At 38.7% G+C, this 19,325-nt stretch overlaps 1 protein-coding gene across 9 annotated transcripts in view; it reads right to left on the reverse strand.

Moving 5' to 3' along the window:
* NBEA (neurobeachin) overlaps positions 1–18,906 on the reverse strand; it is a 453,154-nt gene extending 434,248 nt beyond the window's left edge. For 5 of the 9 annotated variants that reach the window (XM_039696621.1, XM_039696625.1, XM_039696628.1 and 2 more), the window contains exon 1: positions 18,385–18,663. In XM_039696621.1, coding sequence (XP_039552555.1) covers positions 18,385–18,663 — 279 coding nt within the window. Of the gene's footprint in view, positions 1–18,384 lie in introns of all 9 variants that reach the window. The other 4 variants (XM_039696630.1, XM_039696627.1, XM_039696623.1 and 1 more) reach the window with 1 other exon arrangement.
* Between the last annotated feature and the right edge of the window lie 419 nt (positions 18,907–19,325).

A 19,325-nucleotide genomic window follows, 5' to 3' on the forward strand; every position in this document is an offset into this window, starting at 1 on the left:
AGAAATAAATTAAACTCATCTGGGGAGAAATTCAGCCATGACCCTCACTGTGAAGAGTGATCCGATCTTCCATTCTAACTGGAGAAAAAGCCAGCATAAGAGTAACCTACCATTAAAGCCAGGAATTCTTCCAGTGAAGACAGCATGTCTATGAAAAGGTGAAACAAAAAATGGATTGCCAACAATCTACTGACTGTGAAGTTCAGATCCCACGGAGGTAGAACCTACTTGAAAATGTAAGGAACTGACTATCCTGGCATGGAAGGATTATGGAGAAAGAGAGAACACAGGAGATCAAGAAAGAGCTCATGTTGGAAAGGTTCAACACAGCCAACCTCAATGCAATTCACAGCCTAAGAAGCATCTCAATCTGTTGACAACTATCACCCACGAACACAACTCATGCTTGAATCTGCAACCCATGCAACCCTTCCCAGATTTTGAACAAGTTTTGGAAAGAAAGGTACCTAGCACATAAACTCTATTTCACAAGAAATATGAGGCTCAGAGGAGAGATATCTCCATCTTCTGACTGAGCAGGTATTCCAGAAACATAACAGATTTAAAAATCCTAGCTAATAGGCTCAACTGACTGAAACAAGAATAACACACTTCCCCACACAGTCCCACACAGTGTCACAAGCAGTCCTCTCCTTCACTTCATACTTAAACTACATTTAAATCTCACTCACCAAGGAATTAAGAAAAATACAAAAGAGATCACTAACTAAGGACCTTGAGCAGACTGACTGCATGCTCCACTTGAGCCCTCAACAAAAAAATTGATTCCAGAGAAACAGATTTTCAAGAGGGACATGAAGGACAGACTGCAGCTTCTATTTATATCCTCTAAGCAAATTAAATACCCACTGCTCATCTGCCAGAGAGTGCTCATATAAACATGGAATGGTTTGGACTGGAAGATACCTTAAAAGATCATCAAGTTCAACCCTTGTGTGCCACAAGCAGGGACCTCTTCCACTAGACCAGGCTGCTCAAAGGCTCACCCAGCCTGCCGTGGAACTCTTCCAGTGATGTGGCATCCACAGGTTCTCTGGGCAACCTGTTTCAGTACCTCATCAGCACCACATTAAAGACTTTCTGCATAATATCTAATTAAATCACTGCTCCTTTTCCTACCACTATATGCCCTTTTAAGAAGTCTCTCTCCAGCTCTGTTGTAAGCCCCATTCAGCGTCAGGAAGGCTGTAGTAAGATCTCCCTGGAGCCTTCTCTTCTCCAGGCTGAACAAACCCAGTTCTCTTAGCCTGCCCTCACAGGAGAGGTGCTCCAGCCCCCTGACCATCTCCATGTCCCTCCCTCGGTCGTGCTCCTAACAGGTTGCCATCTTCCTTAATGTGGAGGCCCCAGTACTTCAGGAGGGGTCTCATGAGAGTGGAGTAGAGGGGGAGAATCACCTCCCTTGACCTGCTGGCCACACTCCTTGTGATGTAGCCCAGGATATGGCTGTTCTGGACTGCAAGAGCACTGTGCTGGGTCATATCAAGCTTCTTGTCCAACACTCCCAAATCTTCTTCCTCCTTTAAAGGCCAATCACAAAGCCATACGAAAACTTGAACAGTTGAAAAAGAAAACTTAAACATAGTTGTTCAATTGACCAGAACTGAGACTTCCTGATACCCCCTTAGTAACCCATTGTACCATAACTGGCTTTAAATTCTAGTTCAGAGAAGGTTAATTTAAAAGTAGTTTAACAAATAATTACTTGATTTCCAGTTAAGTGAGATTGTTTCATTACATGTTTCTGTTTGTGATCTTGGGAGTTCTTTTAGTTTTTCATTATTAGTTGAATAAGAATATGTATTTTAAGGAAATTAAAACAAAAAACAAAGAACAAAATCAGCCCACAATCCTGAAACTGATTTTTCACTGATCTATATGACAAGCAGTTTAGTACAATTAATGTAAGCACATCAAAGATTTTCATGAAAGAATACTTTGCTGAAATACTCCAGCCAGAAGAAATACTTAATGCTTCCAATATCACCGAGATTATTTGAAAATACGGTTTTTATTTTAAGGGATGCAGAGTTAGAAATATTTGCATATTTTTCATTTGAAATCCATTAAGAAAAAAAACCAACCAAACAATTATTCCGAAATCCAGTTACAACAGATACAGCTTTGATGCTCATGAAAATCTAAGTACAGAAAAAATGAATTGCTTATTTAGGATAAAAGACTATGGTAGCCTTACTTTCATTCAATAAGCAATGATACTGACTTTGAAGAATGATTTAAAATTAGAATTTTGAGAAAAAAATCATTTTAACTACTGATAAAGTGTAATAGTGAAGCTATGGAAACTGAAAGGAATGGGCCTACAAAGACAAAAAAAAAAAAAGACTGAAAGCTTGCATCAGATAGTTTCTGTTTCCTTTGCTAATAATATCTACCCCATATTCCATAGAGTCATTGAAATGCATTCTCAATACTTGTTTTCCACGACAATTCAATTCTTACTTAATTTGAAAGCAAAACCATAAACCACTGTTTGAAATACTTATGATAAGGATTATACTGACTATTACTATTGAAGATCAAAAGGAGATTTTTAAAATGCTATCTTATTTAAACGGTGAAGATGGGATGGGACTCAAAAAGTCAATTGTTTCAAATGTCTATTCTAAAGAAAGTAAAGTCCAACTAGGTGAACAAGGATAAAGAAATCTCTGGCCAGTATATGTCTAGAACAACTAACAGTGCCTCACTGAACAGATAGGCCCCCTTTTTAATCCAATTTTATCGTATTTAGGACAGATATGTAGCTTTTTTAGTTATTTTTTTACTCTAAGCAGTTCTGTAAAGCCTCTTCCTCTCAAAAGGAGCAGATTTTCTTCACATGTATGTGCCAGCCAAGCAAGAACCACTTGTTGAAAACAAGAGATCCAATACTGTCACATTTTTAAAAAACAAGCAACTTCTTCACATTCTTGAAATTAAATCCAAATCTTTTCAAGCATGTGAACAAAAAACAAAAGAAAACCCCTATATTAATACCTATACTATTTAATACCTGAAGGTATTAATTTAGATCATGTGTTCCATCATGTCCTCCCACAGAGTCTACAGCTCAACACATGCTTCCTCATTTTTGACCACCAATAATAAGAGGCCATTCATTTCAAATCATGAGCATGATTTAGCATTCTGTAATTGATTCAAGGCTATTTTTAAAAAGCATTTTAACCAACCCTCATAGTTTATCTCTTAAGACTTCAGAATCCTGTGATTCAAAACTGGGTAACAACATCTACATTAATATTTTATTCATACCAAAGAAGTGCCTCCAAATACTTATATTGACATTTATAATTTTCTGATACTCACTAGGCATTCCATTTTTTCATTTTTGACATGATTTTTTAAAATAGAAAATACGATCTAACTAAACAGTGTGTGTGCCATTCAACGGTGGTTTGTAATCAAATGTGCCAGACATCTGTGAAAGTCTTAACTGGTCCTTTATGGGGAAGTAGGAATGGCTCTGCAACTTTAAAAGCACATAAAATTAAACAATGTTAATCTCACCTACACAAAGAAAATCTTATGTAAGCATCCACGGTATAACTACCAACTACAGATAAAGACAATCAAATGTTTCCGGGTAGAACACACACATATATACTAGACTCTGGCAGCCAACCAAAACAGAAAATCCTATTTGACAGGGATAAGAAGGAAGGCATTCAAACATGATCCTGATCTTTTCTTCTATGAAAAAAGAAAAATCTTACAGCCTCCCTCTTTAAAATAGAAATCACCCAGTAATTGTGCCATAGCAGTGTAATGTTTAACTTTAAATTAGTTGGGTGCGTTTTGAATATATCCGGAACTGACAAACTTAGAAAATTTCCATTTGTTAAATTTAAATTGTAACTTACCAGTCTACCACCATAATAAATAAATGACAGTTTTCTGTTATACAAGACAGTTTTAAATAGCAGTAGCTGTCTGATAAGGCTTGAAAAAGAAAACATTTAATTTCCTCTTTAACACACTTAATTGTAACATTACAAGTCAGGGTAAAACATGTTGAAAACCCACCATGAACTTGTCACAATGAGAACAGATATAGTCTTCTTTCTGTTCAGCTAGGGCTTTAAAAGCACAATAGCTACAGGATACAAATCCTACAAGATGAAAATTCTGAGCCTTCTGTGTGAAAGCTGGGCTTGTGTTTCCAGTGGGTCTGTTATACAAGGGGCACTAGTTAGTAGGAAAAAATCCCAAGGTGTGTAAATAAAAGCCATAGAGCATAAAATGTAAGGACTTTCATCCATATCACATGGAGTGCAATGTGGAATTAGTGACAAAAAAAATTTAATGCAAATTGTTTACTGGTATCACTGCCCTCCAATAAGTCTTTTAATAGCTTTACATGTATGAAGACAGACACTCAGAAATCTGCACAAGAAAGCTGATTAATCTCTGTCAAACAAGACCTTCCAGAAGTAGCACTAGATTTACTAAAGAGACCTGTGCAACCGCCAGTTCTCATACCTAGTCAGGTTCTATTGGAGTATCACAAATGGCAATGCTTGTAGGACAGCCACTAGGCATAGCTAAGCCTTATTCATCACTCAAAAATATCAATCACCTTTTTTTGATTATGCCTCACCACTGCAAATGTCAAAGCAATTAGGAAAGTCCACATTTCAAAAGATGAAAAGCAGCTGTTTGTTGAAATACAGACAAATTAATAGTAGCGTATAACTATCAATCCCTGCATAGAAGCCTAATTCTGTTTATAACTACAAATAAAAGTATTTAATCTACAGGTTTACTGTATCTCCTTACACCTGGTGGCCACCAAGCTACTCTATCACTGCCCTCCTTGGCTGGACAGGGGGACAAATATACAACAAAAGACTCATGGGTCAATATAAAAGCAAGAAAAGAGATCACTCAGCAATTACTATCATGGGAAAATCAGACACGACTTAAAGAAACAAATTTACTAAAAACCAAAAATAAGACAACTATAAATAAAATCAAGCCTTAAAACACTGCTTCTCCATCCCTTTCCCTTTTTTCCAAGCTCAATTTCATTCCCAAATTCTCTCCCTTCTTCCCCCAAATGATGAAGAGAGTCAAGGAACAGGGGCTGTCATTTGTCCATTTCACATTGTCTCCATCTCTTCTTCCTTCTGGTTCTCCTCCCATGCTCCAGCACAGTGTCTCTCCCACAGGACACATTCCTCCATGATCTTCTCCAACATGGGTCCCTTCCACAAGCTACAGTTCTTACACAAACTGCTCCAGCATGTGTCCCTTCCATAGCGTGCGGTCCTTCAGGAACAGAGTGCTCTGGCATGGGTCCACCATGAGGCCCCAAGCTTTGCCAGAAAACCTGCTTCAGCACAGGCTCTCCATAGGGCCACTCCCTCCTCTGGGCATCCCTCCGCTTCCTGGTCCTCCACAGGCTGCAGGTGGGTCCCTCACAGATCTCCATGGGCTGCAGAGGAACAGCTGCCACATCATGGTCTACACAACAGGCTGCAGGGGAATCTCTGCTCCATCAGCTGGAGCGCCTCCTCCCTCTCTTCCTCACTGACCTTGCTGTGTACTGGGCTGTGCCCCTCACGTATTCTCACTCCTCTCTCCAGCTGCAATCACTCCTCTGCAGTAAGTTCTTTTCAAATCTGTTGCCCACAGTCAGTGCCACCATTGCTGATGGGTCTGGCTTGGAGCTGGCTGGCAGCAGCTCTATCAGACACATGAGAAGCTTCCAGCAGGTTCTCACAGAAACCACCCCTGCATCCCCCCCCACTACCAAAGCCTGGACACATAAATCCACTACATCCTCTGAGACCAGGATTATACCACTCCAATCCCCAAACTCCACACCTTCAAAAGCTGAGCGTTATCCCAGACATTATCCTCATAAAGCATCATAATACAGTTTTTTATATGACATTCTACTTCCCAAAGATCAGTTTTATTACTTAAAGTATTTTTCTTCTACAGCTTATTTTGATGCTTATACAATAAAAGACTTGGGGCAAGTCTTTGTTTTCAGTCACAGTACAAACCTATTGACCTAGAATGGTTATTCTTAACTTAAAAATACACAAGAAGAAAAAGACCATTGTAAAATAATGAAAAATATTACAAGACAAACAGAACACAAACTATGAAGCTGGAAGCTACTTACCATATAGCAGTACCAAAATGTATTAACAATTACTGCTAAACACCACTTTTCTCAATAACTCTCTTGGCTGTATTAATTTTTAATAATGCTCAAGTAGCCTTTCATTACAGTGTTTTAAAGATCTCATTTTGCTACACTAAGTATAGACTATTTAGTTGGATTTCCATTTTCTAAATAAATAGAAATGCCAAAGAGTTTTGCTTAAATTAGGATTGCTTTTAGACCACAATTCTCCCTATCTCCCAGGCAATCTTCAAGATTTCTTAAAGAAATTTTAAATCAAAATTCATCTTGGCTGTACTGTCAGCTGCAGCTGTGCCATGTCTTGCTCGTAGTATGAAGTATGTGGTCCCCTCAACCCTTCATGCTCTACAGAATGCATACATAAGAGAATTTTTAAACCTGTGATTATTCAAAAACTAATACTACAAACATACATGTCTATTTCAGAAGTACTGCTTAAGCAAAAACATCCCAATGCTCATCCTCAAAAATGTTCAGGTTGCTTTATCATCTTATTACTAAGGAAGGCCTAAAAATTTACTATAACTCCACAAGGAGCACATGAGAGAATAATTTTGAAGTAATAATTTAAACAATGTATTTCCAAGATTCCTCTGACCTCCAGAAAGGATTTAGATTGTAATGACACTTCAAGACATTTACTGTTTCTTCTGCACTTCTGGATAATACCAGATTTTTGGTACAAGATGTATTTAGGATTGATCTCAGCCAGACTAAAATACAATAGATGTGCTGCTTTCTTTTCACAGTGAAGTAACTTCTGGGTAAAACAGAGCTCTCCTAACTTAAAGCAAGTTGAAAAAATAGTTATGTCCTAAATCCTACATGAGGAAAAGTCCATTACAAGTACTTGCAACCATCCTAACTTCAGAGGACAGGCTAGGACCTCAAACCAAAGCTGTGACAAATGATCCAAGAGCTTAAATCTGGACTATAAAAGGTATTCTCCATTTACAGTCTGAAACCTCTTAACTATATTTAGTTTTAAGAGAAGGATTTCTTACTTAAAAATTTCAACACAAAGCACTTTGAAACCCACATGGTGGCTTAGACTCTGGTATTAACAGATGGTGATAATTCCCTCAGACACCTCAAAAATTAATAAAACATCATGTAACAAGTCATCTCAAGGTCTCTGTAAATCCAGGCGGACACTGAAAGATAACCTGTTGTACTCAGAATTTTCCCATCATGCTGTTAGGTTTTTATTTTTTAATGTAAAGCTTCCTTTTAACAGTACCATTTCTCAACAGCTAAACTTAATCTAAACAACTAACAATTTGGGTAAATTTGATACATTTCTGGTAATTTTTTTCTTTTAAAGACTCAGCTGGGAATGTATCAACTTCAGCAGCCTAAAAGTTATCACCCTCACTCAGCTGAAACTTCTGCTTCCTCCCTTTCCCATCCTTCTTGATTGTGCTTAGGTACTCTGGAGGCTCTTCATACATTATAATCGTATTTGCTTTAGTTTGCGCTGTTGGGTTTCTGAAAAAAGGAAAGTTTAAACTACAACTTCAAGTGACAAAACAGATTACAGACCTAAGAGCTACTCTTTTAACTGAGACAGCAACTGAGTAGATCCAAGTTTATTCTTAAATATAATTTAATCACATTTTATTACAGAAAAAAATACAAACAAATACAAAATATTTTATTATAGTTCATTTTTCCTTGTTATAGAACCATCACAGAACAGTTTGGGTTTGAAGAGATCTTGAAGATCATCTAAATCCAATTCCCCTGCCATGGGCAGGGACATCTTCCCATAGACCTGGTTGCTCAAGGCACCACCCAACCCGGCCTTGAAAGTATAAAACCCCCTTATACTAATAATAAGGGAAATCATTGCAATTGTGAACACTGGGAATAACCTGCTTCTGGGTTTTAGAAAATACCCACAATTATCAACTTCACTGATCCATTTTAAAGACTGCATCAGCTCCTATTCAGTGAGCACTATGTTTAAAATGTCAAATACTGTACTGTATCAACTATGAAAGACTGACTACCTCTCAGTGACTAAGCCTACACATTGTTCTAGTTACAATGTGTTTATTACCGTACATGATAAGTTACTCTAAATAAATGGTTTTCTGCTCATGGAACATGAACTATAAAATTTTGTTACATAATCATCTTTGTTTCATATATTACAGTTTCTAAGTTGCATACAGTTGTATGCACATGAAGTGCTATTGAATATTTAATATATAAATCTTAGACTATATATAAAGTCATAAATCTATTATTTTTGACAAACCCGATGCAGAATTTCAACAGCCTTGGCTCTATACTGAATTTTGTATTTTAAATTTTCATTCTAACATGAAGCCGCTATTGCTTTGAAAACTATGCTAACAGTTCTAGTTTAATGTCATTTCATGCTAATTTTTTGAATAAAGTAGTATTTATAGTATACTATAAATATTATATAAAGAGCCACAAAGTTTCATTAACTGAGTATTATGCCATTAACTTTGTACTTTCCCAGCAAAATATTAAATGTACCTACATCTCATATTTCTGAAATCCAAGAAATAAGCTTACATATAACCGTAACTTTGATTTGCAGAACCAACAGACAGACTTGGGTTTGTGTTTCATCCAAGACTATCTATTAGCAAGCAGGCACAATGGGTGAAAAGCAAATCCTCACTGCTGTGGCTCACCAAGGTCTGTTTTCTTTCTTGGCTGCAGGTGGTGCAAATTTTCCTTTGCTGAGTTAGGCATTGGTACACAGGATTATTTGTGGTAGATACTGCAGCTCATACTGTGAAATGAGGAAGAGGATTGCTATAATTAAAAGGCTTCCCAGACTCCACCTCCCACTTTTTCTTATCTGCACAAGGAGAATAAAGACTTAAATGTGTGAATGATTAAGGGATTGAAACATCTGACATACAAAGAAAGGCTGAAGAGAGCTGGGATTATTAGCCTTAAGAAGAGAAGATTTGAAGAAATCTTATAAATGTATATTTTTAGGGGAAGTGGGATGGGCAGGGAGTAAACACAAGGGAGCCACACCCTTCTTAGTGCTATGAGCCCAGGATACCATGATACAGTTTCCTTTTAGATGGAGAGAATTCACTTCACCCTTGGACAGTAGACTCAACATTAACATGGTCTTCTTGTAAATCTATTACTGCATTCACAAAGTGCTCTCTAAGGTATCAAAAGATGCAATGCAAACTGCAATGTTTCCACGAGAAACATAGTGGATAAGAAAGTCTTTCAAATAACTTAATAAGCTATGTAAAACAAAACAAACAAAAGATGGACTTCTGCAGGTTCTTTGAAGATATGTATGCCATAGCTTACATATCTTCAAAGATACAGAAGCATACAGAAGATACAGAAGCAGTGGCAGCAAAGATTTTCAGAAGCCCAGAGTCTAAAATATGGGGCAAGGGCTCCACAAGTCTCTTGAGGGGAAACAAGAATGAAACAGCTCCCATATCCTGAGCATATTGCTTGGAGCACCTTACCCAATCCAATACAGCATTACACCAACATTTCCATCAGTTTCAGCTATTCAGGAGATGAATATTAACAGCCAAGAAGCCATCAGTCACAGATATGACTCATAAATACTGCACACACCTTGCCATTTACAAAAACAGGTAATTTATTTCACTGGAGCAACAGAAGGAAAAGAGGGGGTGCTGAGCTTTTATTGGAGCTCCCAAACTCGCAAGAAAATGGCAAAAGCCACCAGCCTTGAAAGTGCAACACAATACTTAGTAAGGTTCTTTACTTCTTCCTTATTCCATAAATTAACGTAGCCAAAAATGCAGCTTTCAGAGGGCTCCTCACTAAGTTTCATTATTGACATAAAAAATATGATTTGAAGAGGGATGAAGCTGATTTCTTCCCTATAAAATAGGCTTTCATCTCTTTTCAGGCAAAACCTCTTTACCCATTCTCTCAACATTACAATTCCTGCAATTAAACATGTTTGGTCCCATTATGAATATGCTATGTGACTAGAGCTGCCATAGCTCTGTAGCTCCATTCTGATATGTTTGTCCTATTGGAAGGGGCAGACAGCTTTCCTGTTCTTCCAGCTATAAAAAGCATACATTTGACTTTAAGCAGGAATACACCCCTGATTTCAAAGCAATCCTTTTTCCTTTTTTTTTTTTTTAATAAAAAAACTTTTTTAAAGGCTTTTAACATTAACAGTGACATAGGGAGAATATTTGCTCCCAATTAAATCAAGGGGTTTTTTTAATGCGGTGAGCCACACCACATATTGTTTAAGATTAAGGGCAAACTGACTGGTGAGGCATGAGCAATACAAAACATCATGGCTTCAGTTGGTTTATTACTAGCTTGAACATGGCTACTATTCTATATTTAATGAAAGCACATTTTATATTTTCTTTAAGTTTGTTGTAGTAATTTGTTGCAACAGGTTTGTATGGGATCCTTTCTCAACCAAAAGACAGGCTTTCAAATTCACATCTGTGTTTATATTCAAACTATTTTCTTTTTATGAAACCAAATTTTTAAAAAGACAAACCTGCTATAGTGGCTCTTAAAGCAGGCAATCAAAATTCAATAAAAGTTGGAAAACTTGGTGTAATTTAGTATTTGTCACAGAATATTAAGACTTATAAAGCAAAAAAAGAAGTGAGATCACATAAAACTGATTACAATGCCTCATTGGCTTAGAAGAATCTGCTCAAAGAATGATTATTTCCATCCTTCTGTCTACAGTCCCAGTACTACAAAAGCCATGAGGTAACAAAAAGCATGATATGAATAACAACTTCACTTGTAAGTGAATATTTTGCCATATCTCACTTCCAGCTAATTCTAAAACTTAATACTTATTCTGCATAGTTAAGGAAGGCTTTCAACTGTTAAACAAAAGGGCAGTGAATGAAACATCATTTTGCAAAGACAGATGCCAAGCATTTGTAAGCTGTTGAACAGCATTAGCAACACTTGCATTTATACAAGCTTTCAGTGAATTGTCATGTTGGAACAATTTCAGTGATGCAACCCAATTTTAAAGCAAAGCAGGGTAGTCTTATTATAGGGTAGAACCAAAATAAATGAATTAACATTGCTGATGTAAACCTCAGTAACACCAAAACTACTTAGACTTATTTACCAAAGGTTATTATTTTCCACCTATGTCCAAAGTACCAAAAAATGCTAAACTGTAAAAATTAGTGGAATGCAACTTTAGCAATCAGTAGGTTGATCAGAAGTTGAGATGCTTCTCTACTGGGAATAATAAATAATCTTCCTCTTAGCTATTAATGTCATTAATAATCTTAAATTGAAGTTATGAAATTATAGTCAAATAGCTGAAATCCCTATTAACCCTATAGTTGAAGTGGATGTTTCTATCATTAAGGAAGGAATATGCGACTCTCCACAAATAAAATATTTTTAGAATTTTTTATTATATTTATGCTGATGATCATGTATCAGATACTGTAGTACATCTACACCAAACTCTTGCAAGACAGATGAGGGAGGTCATCGAATTCAAAACTGATGTTTCAAGAGATCTGCTGCCTCTGATTCCAAAATCAAATTCTAAATTTGATTCAGCCTTTAAAAAAGCTTAAAGGTTCTGTCTATGCAAGAATGAGTAACGCTCCACAATGGGATGTTTCCATAAAAACAAACAGTAATAAATTATCAAATTTCACTAAAAAAATAAAAGGAACTTCATCAGAGTAAACACACACTACTACAGTGACCCTCTGGCCACCAGGCACATTGAATATATAATGAGGTAGCTGATGCTGTTCTGTGTAAAGGACAATAAAACACTGTACACTCATGGAAGAGCAACACAAATTAATCTGAACTAGATTTACTGAGACAGGCCAAAATACAAAATGGAAACAGTACAGAAACAAATAATGAACAGGTAAGACTTAAGAGGCTGACTTAAAATAGCTTAGATAGCTTATTAAGTTAATATTCTGTTAATATTGTGCACAACATTTATCAGAAAAGATTCTGTTTTGTAGTAACCCAATCACAGATTTCATTCCACTTTGACTAAATCCAATACAGTGCAGAAGGAGAACAAATTTGGAGATTGGAGTAATTCAGAGATTATTATGCAGGTTTTGGGTGCTAGTTTTTTGTTGATGTTTTTAAAGATGCAATATAGAGTTTCATATATTTGAGATGTATGAGTGAACACAGTGAAAAGCATTAACATGAAAGAAAAAACTGCACCACAGCCTCTTAGACCTCAGCCTTGCCACGGCCCCAACTTCTACCCCTTTGAGCGTTCATCTGAAAGCAGGGACGGGGGAAAATATGGAGGGCAGATAGAACGACTAGTGTATAACCGAATACACAGCTAAATGCTTAGTCTTGTGAAACACATGGCTTAAGTGGGGAATCGGGTCACAATTTCATAAAAATAGCATCTTGATAGAAAAAGGTGCTAACCCTTTGCTTGGTGCAAAGGGATAAAACACAGGTAGAGTCTCAGGAGAGAGAAGGGGGAAAGGTCAAGGATTGCAGGTGTTTTTTCAATACAAGTCTCACAACTATTTTATTTCAGTGTGACAAAAATAAAAAAGCCTCTAGGTATTGACCTCCTTTATAATCCATGAATTAAATCCTGTAAAGACAAGTAAGAAGTAAAATCAGGATATAAAACTAAGAAGAAAATAGCTATTCAGAGTTAAGCATTAAGGAACATTCAGTTACATGCCAACATGACAGATTTTTAAAAGTTATCACCTATAGAAATATATCAACCCATCATACAAGAACCACAGCAGATTCCAAGCCTCCTACTGAGATACCATTAGTGCTTTATGACTGATACAAGGATTGAAAAAACTTTTCAGCCATAAACACCTACTGTCAGAGATTAGATAAAAAGCCCCCAAAAAACAGTTACAATAAAATAATTAAAAACATTCAGTCATTCAAAGATTTTCTGTAATCAAAACTAAGTTTTCCACAGAAGTATTAAATAATGACAAGAGCTACAGTACCCTAAAGTAGCTGCCCATGGAATGTTATGACAAACTCTCACATTAGAGTGAGAACTCTTTTCATACAGCTCTGGTAGCTTGTACAGCAATGTCCAAACAGATTAGTTGGATAGATGAGCAGGATACCAAGAGGCCAGTGGGACAGACAGTAACTTGGACAAGGACTGCCACCTTCAGTTAAGTACTACCTAAACCAAAACTCACACAAAAAGCAAACAAACAAAACCCCCCCAAAAAATTCCAACTTTGAAATTTCCCCAAACTTCACTTTTTTGATTACTATCATCTATCAGCAGAGAATAACACTCAAAATGAAAAAGCTTACACTAAGAAAATGGAAGATTCTCAAGCCTGCCAAGCTAGTTCCACAAGAAAAACAAAAATCATATGACAGAGGCTACATCTCAGGAGGCACACACTTTCTCAGACTACAACAGTGTCCAATGAACAAAAGTGTTTCTTCCTCCCCATGTGACAATAGAAGTGTGCCATGGGACAGTGCAGCAAACCAAAACTATAAATGGATTCAAAGAACTTGGATACCAAACCAGCTATAGCTTAAGAAACCCTTAACCAACTTCTGAAGTAAAGAAGTACCAAAGGGAAAAAAAAAACCAAAAACAAAAACGAAAAAACACCTTTCTTACACAGGCCTCCCTTTACATTTTTCCTTATGACCACTACTACAGAAAACCTGCAGGGAGAGAAGGATCTCTCACATAATTCAACCCATTTGCTCTGAAACTGCAAATGCCACTCCTACGAGTACACAATGTGACAGAGCACTAAAAAACGGCTTACCTCTTGTGATGGGTGACTAACACTGAAGTAGGATGGAACAGCCAAGAAAACGAGAAGAGCTAGGCAGAAGTGTGGGCTGCAGTCAACAAGAACAGAAAAAGACTTTTTGAACTAAGCCTGGTGTTTGACCTACTTCTTACAAGCACTCTCTAGCCTGACAAAACCTATATAAAAGCTTTCCAGATTGCAAAAGGAGAACCCTGGTCAGCTACACCTGTATCAGATTGAAATCTGTTCACATCTGCATCACATCATTTGTTCAAGATGCACAGGCAAAACGAGCAGCATGTTTCAGAGCCAGTCACAACTTTTTAGTATCATTCAGCTTCCTGTTCACCTTGCTTACTGTGCACTGCCATATAATCAGCACTACAAAACTCAAAATCACAAATACTAGGAAATTCAAACCAGAACAGAGAAAGGTTCCCAAAAGCTAAGAAACAATGCAACTCACATAGTTGTGTTTGATCAAAGATGGCCAAACAGGAGTCAGTTCAAAATATGCACTGAATTAAAAATTCCCAAGACCACTAAAATACTGGAAAAGCAGAGAACTAAGAAAGCAAGTCGGTAAAATAACAGAAGACCAGTCAAGGTATATTAAAGAAAACTAATTAAAGCCATATGTGGAAACTTTGTTGTAGGAAATGAGAAAAACAAAAGTAGACAAAGTAGAAGAATAGATAGACAGACTGATCCACTTCCACTTTAATACCACATTTTCTGGAGCACATGGTATAGAATTTTATTTTAAACATCAGTCTAACAGCAACAAGCACATCTACCATGCAATAACAACATCCTTGAGAGCACCCTAAGAACACTAACAGAGCTGTTCAAAGGGGCCTCCTTGACAATAGAAGCATAGAACTGGTGTCAAAATATCCCCAAAGAGAAATCCCTTAGAGCAATTAAAGGATTACATTTTTTTTTTTTTTAAGGAAAGCCCTTACTAGTTTGGTGCTTTGCAGTACACAAGGGTCAGTGAACACACATCTCAGAGAGAGCATGCTGAGCCTGGGAATTCATACTAAACCCATGGACCAAAACCAAAATAAGCACCATCACAGAAGAAGAACCCATGTGATACAATGAGGCATTCTCTCCTACTTTCAGAAACGTAAAAATAACACAATAATATATAAAATCATTCTAAAAAATTTTTCAGCTCATGGATTTTTAAGATCTTCTGACCTTCTCAGCACTAACACCACCAGGTCTTTGTAAGGATAACTGAGTCCTTCATAGGCATTGGCATATAAAAGGCTGAACCCTCTCTCCACTGTTTTTCATGATAATCTTAAACAATGAAAAATAACAAAAGCTATACTAGATATTCTACAAAGTGACACTCCGCTGACCAGTTTAACAGAACTTTGAACACAGCAGGTTCTGAGGAAATACTAAGAAATACATCAAGAGAAACAACTAATCTCCTAAACAATGGAGGAATGCCCAAAACCGAAATATTGTCTGATGTGACAGTCCACTGTTAAAATTTGGCAAAGCTGAAAATCCAACAAGATATTGGACCACAAAGATTTTCAACACTGTAAAGAATACACTTCCTCACCTCACAGATACAATAAATCACTACGTCCATCAGTATCAGAAAGTACTACATGAGCTAAATCTAAAATTCAGTACTAGAGATTACAGCGTGTGGCCACCAAAACAAACAGGTAAAGATAAAAACTCTTCAAGAGAAAGCCTAAAAGCCCAACTTCACAAGAAAGAAGAGTGACGACCTCCACAACAAGGGCACACCAGAACAAAGTTTTGTCTCTGACATTTACTGCTGCTTCCATGGAGATGCAGGAAGAGTAAATAGATTTATTTAAGCTTTACACAAAAGACAGCAATAATCTTGTATAAGAAAATTTTAAAAGCATCTCCATCTTTAACTTCTGATTCTCTCTGATAATAAAACATCTCAGCTATGCAGAATTCTTATACTAAAAAGCTATTACCAAATGGCTTATAGCAACCCAGTATGGCATAGTCTAAGTTACATTTCTCTCAGAGACTTAACATATCAACTGATGTATCAAAACAAGATCACTGTTCACTCATTATCACACCTGCATAAAAAGTCATTCAGAAGTAGCACAGGTAAAGACTGAAGAAAAACAAAACAACAAAATTACCAAACCAAACAGTTGTTTCTGCCCCCAGCTACCCACTGAAGAATGATTCTAGAACAGAAAAATGCACTTTATTCCAAGTTGCTACTAATATCCTTAATACAGAATGAGATATTTAGTAGTTTAGCCATATGCCATCAGTTTATATCTGCCATATTCACTGCTTGTTTCACATGTGAGTAAATCAAGTTTAAAATATAAAAACCTAATTTTGAAACATGTACTGCCCTGAGAAGAGAAAAATTACAGACACAATAAAGCCTGTCTCTGCTTTGGGAATACTGACTGTTGTATATTGGAGTCCATCTGTTAAGTAATGACTGATCCAGGATGCAACGCTGCTGCAGCAGACTCACAAGCAGTTTCACATTCATATACATCTCCTAGTGCTGAGAGAACTGTTAAACACTCTTGTGTTTATTTTAAAATATTAACATTGTTTTCAGCAACAGCAACTGATTAGTAGGTCTATATTATATGCAAGCAATGGATGTCCTCCACATAGATACCAAAACATACTCTTAACCTATCCATCAAAGACAAAGCAATGTTAATCCAGTTGCTGGTGCACTAACAGCCAGAATTAAAATGAGCTTAAATATCAGTAAGAATGAAAGAAGAAAGAAAATCAAAAAAGGATTAAACATCTTTGTATCTGTCATGATATATACAAAGCCAGTTACTAAAATAACTGCACATCATGAACTTATTTCGAGTGCTACGTTTAAAGAAATGGGTAATAAACCAATGAAGTTATGATGACTTGTACCATACTTGTACCATACATACAAAGAACAAAAATAAAATTTACAAGTCACATTTCAAGCTGTCAAACAGCTTGTAGAGAGGAATGGGAAATAGACCAGATTACTGTTTTGACATATTCACAAAACTATCAGTTTTAACCCTGTGTGTTCAGATATGCCATAAATATTAAAATGATCTGACCAAATTACGTCCTTCCCTGCATGCTGCAGCTTTTCCATTCAGTCTGTGCTAGGTCAAATGCAAATAACTGTCAGACAGCAGAATACACCTTTTTAAAGTGTTTGAAACAAAATATATTCTTTACATGACTTTGTATAAAATGACTGGCGATTAGAAGCATTAAACTCATTTGAAACAAAGGCAGTTTCAATTAATTACCATTCAGTTTTGAGCAGTCATTTTTCTATCCTATTTTATGTGCAATATTTGAGGGTATTTCATTGACTGAACTGATTCAAAAGCTTTGCTGCAGCAAATCTTGCATTCAGGAACAGCACCAAATTGCACATAATTGAAAGTGATTCATTTTTAGATGCACTCGCTTGGCTTCTGTAGGTTCCTCAGGCTTTGGTGTAGGTAGCGCAAAAACATTAAGTCATACAGTCCTGCAGTAACTCTTTCACTCCATGAAGTGAGCAGCTGACTAAGGAGCTACATTTTAGCATTTTCTCCTTGTTTCAGCTATTTACCTCTGTACAATAGTATTTTGCAATGCACAGACCTTGGACCAAAGTAGCAACAACACTTACTTTTGCAGACAAGAATGTGTCTTGGAAAGCAGGGCAGGTTATTAAGACTTGGGCAACCCAATACAATACTGCAATACAACTAACTCTTTATTACAGATATTAAAGCGTATTAAATCCTTGCAAAAATCTCCCTTCTCCCCCCCTCCACATAAAATGCTCAACTAGCTCTGATCCAACAGGGTTAAACCCTTCACATGTTTCAGCCACCAAGAAAAGATACCAGCTCAGGCTGGGGCTTTTAATGCTTTTCAATTAAAAACAGATACTACATTCATGCCACTTTTCTTCTCAAGAGGAAGCTACTAGGTTAAAGGGCAGTGTCCATAACACGAAATTGCAAATTACTTAATCTCCTTATTTTTCTCGCTGTAAATTGCACACACTACACTTCTGCAGGAGGCGGCCGGGACGAGGCACTGGGAAGGGGAAGAGTGGCCTGTCTGTTCTAGGTAGGGTCCTGCCTGGAGTTTAGGGAGCGCTGAGGGGGCTTCTGTCACACGCACGACGGACGAGGAGATGAGCAGGTCGTGGGATTAACGAGGAGTTTGGGGAGGAAGGAAGGATGGCTGGAGAAGGGCCGTGCGTGTAGGAGGGACCCGGGGGCTGGGAGGATGCAGGTCCCTGTCGGGTGGCTCAGGGGCGGAGGGGCGCGGGGGCAGCCCCGGCAGGAGCGGGCTGCGCGGGCCGGTGCCCGCCGGGGCGTCACCGGGGCGGGGTGCCGGGCCGCTTACCAGGTTCAGCACCGTCTCCACGATGTCCCGGTTGCTGACCTCCCCAACCTGGATGAGTCCGATGAGGACGGCGAATTTCATCCGGATATTGCGGATCGGCACCGACGGGTTAATCATCCCCGCGGGGAGCACCACGGACCCGGAGCCCGACGCCCTCAGCTCCCCCATCACCGCGACGCTGCTGCTGCCGCCGCCGCCTCCGCCTCCACCGCCGGCCCCGACGGAGATAAGTCCCGCGGGCTGCGGGTCCGGCCCCGACACCGGCTTCTCGCTCGCCATTTACCCCCCGCCGTTACCGGCACCTGCCGCCGCCGCCTCCCCGCCCGGCCGGGCCGAGCCGCGCATCCACCGCAGTCGCACCCGGCGGGGCCGCAGGGAGCCGGCCCGAGGCGCCGGCACCGTCCCAGGAGCCGCTCCCCCGCTCCGCTATAATGAGGGATTATTATGGGCGCCGATGCCCCGTTAGCCGAGGACTGCCCGCCCGGAGCCGCCTCCCTGCCGCGAGGCCGGGGGCGCGGGCGGCGCCGAGCGCGCCCCCTGCGGGAGGGGCTGAGGGTGGCGGGAGGTGCCGGCCCCTCGCCGCCCCCGGGCCCCGCGGCTCAGCGGCCTGCGCTGCCCCCGGCCCGCGGACACTGCTCTTGCTTGGTGGTGCTGTTACGGACAGTGATGTCCAGTCAGCATCAGCTTTCCCAAGCCCATCGGTTGAAGTGATGCTCATGGCAATGAGCGATTTTGTCAACTCTCTCCAGTACTAGAGAAACAGAAGTACCTCCGGTGCTTTGAGGATACTCAAATTATTTTAATGGTTGTTGTATGTGTTGAATAAAGTTGTATATATTTGCTCTATGTGTGCTGGAGTTAATCCGTACCTGTTAAAAAAAAAGATGTTCTTAGCTTCATATTGACTCTCATCACAAAGTTTGATTTTGCAATAATGCTTG

This window comes from Passer montanus, unplaced genomic scaffold (genome assembly GCF_014805655.1).
Source record: "Passer montanus isolate IOZ18808 unplaced genomic scaffold, ASM1480565v1 scaffold99, whole genome shotgun sequence".
NCBI lineage: Eukaryota > Metazoa > Chordata > Aves > Passeriformes > Passeridae > Passer > Passer montanus.